Here is an 8,672-nt window from a genome sequence, read left to right on the forward strand (position 1 = left end):
CACTTCGGCCTAGAAATAGGCCCACATGCAACATAGGTCGTTAAATGACCAAAAGTGAAACAGGGCCGACAACGGCCCATATGTACCAATGGTCATTAACAGGCCGAAAGTAATATCAGGTTGAACTATTACATGGGCATTTAAGAATCCGTACTTCAAATGGGCCCCCAATGCGGTCGAAAGCACAGTGCCTCTTAACGGGCCATATCATATATGTGTCGTAATTTGGCCCAAAGAATTTCCGACGGTTAACGGGTCGGATCCTATATGGGCCGTCATTTGGCCCAAAACTTGGCAGACTATTAACGGGTCAGATCTGTTGTGGGCTGTCATTTGGCCCAAAACATGGCAGACATCTAACAGGCCGGATCTTATGTGGGCCATAATTTGGCCCAAACCATGGTAGGTTATTAACGGGCTGGCCTAGTAGAGTATGACAAAATCTTGTGGGCCCTTGGTTGGGCCGGCCTTTTTATCTTAAATGGGCTACTGTTGGGCCCTGCCACGTGTCGAGGTAACATAGGCGCGTTCCCTCCAATGTACGGATGACATCTGTCGCAACGCTAAGCCGTCACGTGGATTCTCCGGTGAATGAGAATTTTACACGTGGAAAATCCCCATTGGTCCGGGCTGTTAATGGGTTACCGGATCCAAATCGGAACCCGATAGCTTAACGGCAACCCGTTACGGTGGATACCACGTGTCGGTTACCCTTGATGAAAACACTTCCATGACGTGCCATTTATCGTCATGGAAGTGGACACTTCCGTGATGATAATTTTGGTATTGTCATGGAACACTTCTACGACAGCACAGGTATGACTATCTTGATTCTGTCATAAAATCGTCATGGATGTACATGCATGATAGAAAACGTGACCTACTGTGACAAACACGTATCATCACGGAAGTGGTTTTTTTTGTAGTGGTGATGTAGGAGGAGCAGCAAATAATGGCAATAGTGGCTCCTGCAACATTGAGAAGACCATCCAGACAAAGGGGAGGTATAGAGATAGCCAAGAACGCAAGGATACATGGAGCTGTGTGTCTTTCAGCACTAGCGTTTATATGGTCTGTAGTTGGTCAGGCATGCTTGCTTAAAATGTACTTTGGTAGTTGCTAGAGCCATGTTAGCTTCATATGTTGTTGTTCTAGCCTCAACTAACTAGTTCTATTTAAAGCAAATGCCATTCTATCCTTCCAATATTTGTTATTTAGACCTTCAACTCTCTTTTCTGTTGTCATTGAAACCAACAATTATCAGATAATACCTTCCAAACAAGGCCTCTTGAGGGAAAAATATGGAAAGGCTCGAGAGAATTATCTAGCCTTTGTGAGCCTTCGAAACATTGACAAATATTGACCCTTAGGTCCCTGATTTTGCCTATATTAGACAAGGATGTGGTTGGTCAACTCAGGCAGTAGTGGATTTCCAAGGGCTGAGATTCAAATATTTCACCGAAACACGCTTTACAATAACAATATAGTGCATTTGTCAGTAGTTTGTGATGTTTTTACGAATGTACAGGAGGAATTACTGTCATGTTGTACTCGCTGAGTGACATGCATAGCCCAATTTGTTTTTATCAATACCAATTAGTAGTAGAGTTTTCTGGTGGCTTAAAAAATCAATCTCACATTTGCATATTTTTCATGCACAATCCCCTTTTTAATGGTGTATCCAGCTTACAATCCATGGTCCACCCCCATCTTCACTCACTTTGAATTTCAAACACGTATCCATGCAGTTGTGCTCCTTTCCACCTCCCCTCCCTCGCTCTCTGGGATTACTTAGGGGGTGAAAATGTAAAATTACTTATGTTGAGAAAATAAACCAAACATAAGTATAATCGGTGGGTGTAGTGTAGCACACACCAACGTTCTTGGGAAAATGAATATGCGTATGATGGCTAATTAAATGCTCATCTACACCAGTTTCATTTTTTCCTTGTAAAATTATGATATCAGAGTGAGGACTGAAAGAAACATGATATATATATAGGACATAGGGGCCTACATGTTCATTTGAATAATGACCAAACACGTATTTCCAACATGCACTATTTTTCCAGAATCGCATGTACTAAGATGGGAGCACTATACAAATATCTACGCTACTATACTGCTTGCGGTAACATACACCTCTATCCTAGATATAACAGTGAAACAAACAATGTTATCTCCCCTACATATGCTTTCAAACTATTTTAGAGAATTATGCTCGTGATCAGAACACCTTTTTCCAACTGAATATTTTCGACAACATATACCTAGCATGTTTTATTTGCTGTTTAGATCACTTAGTAGATGTAATTTGCTTTGGTGGGCTACATAGTTTAGTATTTTGCATTGGTGGTGCCTGAAACAACAGAGCATCAAAACATCGGAAGGCATTTACTTGTTAAAGAATATGTAATTTACAAGACTGCAATCAAAACATTGTGTCTTGCACTCAGCCTTTGCATATTACTAAAGAATATGCAGTCTGCACTCAAAATATGCACTAAAGAATATGCAATCTGCACTCAGCCTTTTGTAAGCAATATCTAAGATTTTATAAGCTCTAAAAGTAAAATTCCAATGAATGCAAAAATTGGAACAGAGAAGGTGTCCACGGATACGTGCCTGGCTGTGTAGAAGGTGTCCATCGAGCTGATAAGCCAGCAAAGCTGCACTGATGTAGAGGAAAGAGGGCCATTACTTCGTCTTCCTAAAAATATATTGTAGGAAACGCACTGATCTTTGATCAACAACGACGTTGGGCCACGCCACTGTCTTGTTGGGCAGGACACCCCAATGAACGCATCCACCAAACCACCACTGCGTACCAATGGATGGAGTACACGACTAGACCGAACTACTACTGCGTATAAATGGGTGGAGTAGCATGTCGTGTATGAGACCAGAGTAGATGAGCTAGGTGTGGGGTTTGAAAATGTGGAGGCCAGGGTGAGAATTTCTTAAGCACATCAAGAAAGTTAAGTGGACTTCAATTATTACCCGAATGTGTCCGTGCTATCTATTCTGTACATGTGAAACTTAACATACATTATGTTTATATAATTGCAGCAAAATATTCAATTATTACCCGAATGTGTCTGTGCTATCTATTCTGTACATGTGAAAATTAACATGCATTATGTTGCAGCAAAATATTTCAAAAGCCCAAGACAATGCAGGAGCGTTCTACTAGTTAGGAGTAGAGATGCTCAAACTTTTGTATGGCAATTTTTCGTGGTCAATTTTTTTAATGAGTAGTCCAGTTAGTCAAGTTTGTTTAAAAAAAGATTCAAAGAAAATTTACTTCTTCCTTAATTGCTATTTTTTCCCTAAACTTTGTTTATAGTGTTCATCTATTTTTTCCCTTGCCATTGTCACACTTTTCTGACCTCTCCCGCACCATCACAAGCCATGGAGCCCAGTGCCCTAAGACCAACCTACGCCATGGCAATGTAAAAACTTTACCTAGAAACTATTGCACAACTATTCTCTCACTCACAAATATACACGCATGCAGAATGTATAATAAATTCGTGCAAACTCCACAAGAACAAATCCCAAACGAACCAACACCACATACTATCCTCTAGAATCTCAAGAGTGGCAACCAAACAGCCCAAGGTTCTAGCCGACAGTGAAAAAAATATGGTAAAAGTTCATTACAATAGACAAGTACCACAAGAGTTCATTACATTAAGCAGACATATACCCAAGATTGTGCAGCAGCGATAGAACACAATAAAGTCATCAGTAGCAAAGGGCGATATTCTCATCCATTCAACAGCCCTCCCCCCTCGACCAGCAGCTCAGATGTCTCTACCGATCAAATTCCTGCATGTATGACCTTTATGTCTGCTCATCAAGCTTCACTTGTGCCTGTTTAAAATAAAACAACTAATGATTTGACCAAAAAAACCAACAAGATACACTTTCTTTTCGATCAAAGATGAACACAGATGTTGTTCATTGGTTGTAGAGAACAGCAAACAAAAACTCGCAGTAATCATGGTCCCACAAAGCCAAAAGAAACTACAGGACAAATACTCCCTCCGTCCCAAAATTCTGACTTGATACATCCATATTTAGACTAATCTAAGACATGAATTTTGGGACGGAGAGAGTACTTTCGAAGGTATGTTTTCATCATATAGTATTCCTACATGCGTTCTTTTTTATTTGTCCTGGAAATCAATGAGTGCTGCAACTATTATTAGATTGCTTTAGTGAGTTTTTTTTAAATGCATAACTTGGCAATTTTTTTAAATATAGCATTGCAAAGTCTAAATGTAGTTGAAATATGTATATATATAATAGATAAATTAGTTTTCTGGCGCAGTTAAGGCGGTTTCAATAGTCTCATCTTTGGGAAGTAAAAAACTTTGTAACACAACAACTATGCTGCTTGTTTTCATTCTTTTCTAATAATTTCTTTCCACGAAAAGATAGCATTACACCAAAGGGTGCTTGAATGCCTATCCTCCACGCTATAATGATTATGCAGACTTTTGACCACCATTCGACACATGATGTGAGATCCTTCTTATGACACCCCACATTTAGTACCATTAAAGAAATCTAAAAGTTCTCTAAATGCATCTGTACACCAGCTCTGTTGTTCTGTTAGAGAAACGGTTCCTTTACAATGAAAGGGAACACAAAATCAGTTGAACATAATTTACTACTCCCTCTGTAAACAATCATAAGACTTTTTATATATTTGTGTACAGAGGGAGTACCTCCGATCCATATTAGTTGTTGCTGAAACGGATGTATCTTAGACGTATTTCAGTGCTAGATACATCCGTTTGAGTAACAACTAATTTGGAGCAGAGGGAGTATTTGTTTTTTGCTTACTACAGCCTGGAGCCCCAAAAATTGTTATATCTGCTGATATATACACCTCATGCAGCTTGATTTGGAATAGAACAGCGGTTCAAACTATCATCTCATTGCACTCCATCATCGTAATCAAGCTAAACACGCCTGAATTAAGTCCACTAACAACTAGAGTTACGATCTAACAAGAACAAAAGGGGAAGACAACCTTGAATGTCGATCCACAATTAGCAAGTCATTTGGACCATCCTAAGCAATTGCCAATTGAGTAATATGACAAGGCACTATTGGTTCACAATTCTTTAAAAATTGGGCATCCTTTACAAGTGCCTAGATTTTCAGTCCTCATGAGCTCCGCTATCTTAACATTTCACTTAGTTGGAAAAATGATGGCATCAGACTGCTAAGCAAGTAGCACAAACAGGTTTGTCAAGAACCCATAAGTGTAGGGTTTCATTTCACCAACTCAACATATAGGATAAGCAGACCATTCATACAGGTCTAGAACAGAATAATTACCTTATCTTCATTAAGATATTTGGAGACTTCACTGGTGCAGTTACGCGTATAAGTGAAGTCTTTTCCGGGAACAAGCTTCGCAACTCCTTGCACCTTCTTCTTCTTCATGTCAATAGCAATCACAACTTCCATCGAACCCATGGGGCAGGCCTTAGACAGCATGTAGACAACATCCTCATCCATGCTCATGGTGGGAAAACCAATGACGAGGCACTGCAATGATGCTTCACTGGGATTGTCGTTGATGCTACTCAGCTTACGCAGCAGCTCAGAATGCATTGGCAGCTCAGAATGCATTGGGTCGATAGTGACATCAGCAATATCAAAGGTGTAGTTAATGTTCCACTTTGTAGATGTAACATTTGAGATTGATAGGATCCATGTGGTGGCTCTCCAGCCTACACAAGGCGTTCTGCACTGCCATTCACGAGGCTTTTGATGGAACCAGTTAGCATAGGACGCAGGAGGGTCGCCAGGGTCAACAACCGGTGGGCAAACTTCCATCTCAATGTACTTGATGGAATCTTTGAGCAAGCTGACGGTGACGTCCCGAATGATGTACGGGCGGCATTTGTGGTAGAGTGCCCAGTTACCCCTCGTCGGTGGCGGCAACAGTATGTCATGGAGAACGGGATTCTCCTGGAGCACATTGCAGACGAGGATGCCACGCCAGAGGTCAACCCAGCCTACCATGGCTAGGCTGCCACACCCTAGGACGATCACCTTCGTGGTCTCATGATACAGGCCTCGATCCACAGGGCACAGAATGTCCCTCCGTGGCTGTGCCACCGACAGCACCTTGGAGGTCCACCCCTGCTGAGCTTTGGAGGAGCGGTACAGATGGAGATCGAACTCCGTCTCGTTGAGCGTGTCATCCTCCTCGAGAGCCATGGTGTCGCACCTGCTTGTGAGAGCAGCGACGGTGTAATCGTCGCCGTCGCCGTCGAAGCTCAGAAGGGCGACCTCCTGGTCACCGAAGGAGTTGGGGTACAGATGCGGAAGAAGGTCCAGTGATGGGTTCCGTGGGTGCGCCCTGTAGAGGAAGTAGTCGCGGTAACGCGGATTGAAGCAGGCGTAGGGGGTCACAGAAAGGCAGAAGAGGATGAGATTGGCCTCTGCGCTGATGACCTTGGGAGCCATAAGATTTTCTGATGGTTTAACACCTGGGCAGTGGACATAGAACTGGGAGACGTTAGGCGTGCGGGCGGTGTAGAAGGATACTTGGATGCGATGGCCGCTGCTGGTGGAGCTCTCGGCGAAGGTTGCATTGGGGCATTCAGCGATGTAGCCCAGGATGTCGAGGAGAACCCAGTTTGGAGCTCGTCGCCTCTCCATCGGGGAGTTGAGGCAGACTCGGGCGAGTCGACGACGAGGAGGAGGAGGGGACGGCGGCCATGGCGTCCGGAGGATTCAACTGGGGGTTGGGGGGTTGTGGGGGTGGGGGGCGGCGGCGGCGGCGCAGACGGTAAACCTAACCTGTTCTACTCAGCTTGCATATATATATATATATATGGCTCAACGAAGCTACAGTGAAGCGAGCGCATACTGGGCCGGCCCAGGGCGCAGGAGGCCACTTCCTCGTTTGTTTTATAAAAAATTCTCTATTCTCCATTTTTTATTTTTTTATTTCTTTTTTTCACTTTTGTTTATACTTTCAAATACTCCCTCCGTTCCTAAATATAAGTATTTTGACAGGTTTCAATATAGAATACATATGGATATACATAGACATAGTTTGTTTTGCTCCATATGTAGTATATATTGGAATCTCTAACTAAAAAGACTTTTATTTAGGAACCAAGGGATTATATTAAAAATATAAGCTTTATATATAGAGAGATTTTTGAAATTGTTAATCATGCATTTGAAAAATGTTAAATGCGTATAGAGAAAATGATTCCGATGTATAGAAAAAATGTGAAATGGGTATGAAAAAAAGTAGACATAAAATATAAGTTTTTAAAATGTTAATCACTTATTTGGAAAATGTTAAATATGTACACAAAAATTGTTCCTGAAGAAAAAATTAAAGTATAATGTGTATGGAAAAAGTAGACATCTAAAAATATATGTTTTTAAAACAATGTTAACTATCTATTTCAAAAATGTTAAACATGTAAAAAAATATTCCTGATGTATACCAAAAATGTAGAACGTGTATTAAAGAATTGTACATAAAAATATAAATTTCAAAAGATGTTGATCATGCATCAGAACAATGCTAATCACATATTTCAAAATTGATAAATATGTGTAAAAATGTTCCTGATGTATACCTTAAATATATGATGAGTATGAAAAAAGTACCATCAAACACAGATATTTGAAAAATTGTTAATCATCTTTTTCAAAAAATTTAAACTGTACAACATAATGTTACTGATGTACACAAAAATGCAGAATGTGTATTAAATTTTTTGAATATAAAACCATAAATTTTAAAAAATGTTGATCGTGTATAAAGAAAATGTTAGTCATATATTTCAAAATGTTAAACATATATTAAATGTGTAAAATATATGCTTTTAAAAAGTTAATTATCTATTTTAAAATGTTGAACATGTAAAAAAATGTTCCTAGTATGTACCAAAAATGTAGAAAGTGATTAAAAACATAAATTTAAAAAAATGTTGATCGTGTATCAAAAAAATGCGAATCAAAAATTAAAAAAATGTTCCTGATGCATGGTACATAGGGCTGTCAGTTTACCTAGGCTGGGACCGTTTGTGACTTTTCACTCGACATCATAATCACTGGTGAACTCAGACCCACCATTCTTTGTAATGATCATCACATGCTTCGATGAGCATTGGCTCGCATAATGACCTTCATCCTTGCAACGATGACATATAACATCACGCGTTTGCCCTTTTGATGCCATGGATGACGAAAAGTTGTGTGCAGGACCCGAAGGTGTGCTCTTGGCGGAGGGTAGTGGTGGTGCCTATTTTCTTGTATATCGGTTGGAGTTGGCGGGCTGAACTAGGCGTTGTTGCAGCAGGACATGTGGAAGTAGATGATGTACGCGGTGTCCATGATGAAGGTCGACCTGCAGCAAAATTAGTTCGCGTCTATCAATCCTGCACTTGACGTTCAGCTTTGCAAGCAAGATGCAATAAACGAGTGATATTGTTATAATCCTATACTCTAAGGTGGTTTGAATTTCTCTATTTAACCCACCCATAAAACATGCAAACATAGCTTTATTATCCTCAACAATACCACAACTAATCATGCAAGTTCGTAATTACAGATAATATGTCTCTACATAATTTGTTTCCTTGCCTTAAATGGTGTAATTTTTGAAGTACTTCACG

General features: G+C 40.4%; 1 protein-coding gene across 1 annotated transcript; it reads right to left on the bottom strand.

Moving 5' to 3' along the window:
* Positions 1-3,846: 3,846 nt before the first annotated feature.
* On the bottom strand, positions 3,847-6,730 carry LOC147964599 (uncharacterized). The gene is made up of 2 exons (XM_087526587.1): positions 5,356-6,730; positions 3,847-3,876 (listed from the first exon to the last, which is right to left on the bottom strand). Exons 1-2 carry the CDS (start codon positions 6,688-6,690, stop codon positions 3,847-3,849), a joined length of 1,365 nt encoding a protein of 454 aa, XP_087382713.1. The 5' UTR covers positions 6,691-6,730.
* Between the last annotated feature and the right edge of the window lie 1,942 nt (positions 6,731-8,672).

This window comes from Triticum urartu, chromosome 6A, assembly GCF_056163025.1.
Source record: "Triticum urartu cultivar PI428250 chromosome 6A, HENAU_Tu73, whole genome shotgun sequence".
NCBI classification, from domain to species: domain Eukaryota; kingdom Viridiplantae; phylum Streptophyta; class Magnoliopsida; order Poales; family Poaceae; genus Triticum; species Triticum urartu.

Bases quoted from the DNA above. Each gene is read 5' to 3' on its own strand.
- LOC147964599 (XM_087526587.1), bottom strand. From the start codon at position 6,690: ATGGAGAGGCGACGAGCTCCAAACTGGGTTCTCCTCGACATCCTGGGC. The intron at 3,877-5,355 runs GTAATTATTCTG...TATTTTAAACAG, and splicing joins AATATCTTAATGAAGATAAG to GCACAAGTGAAGCTTGATGA.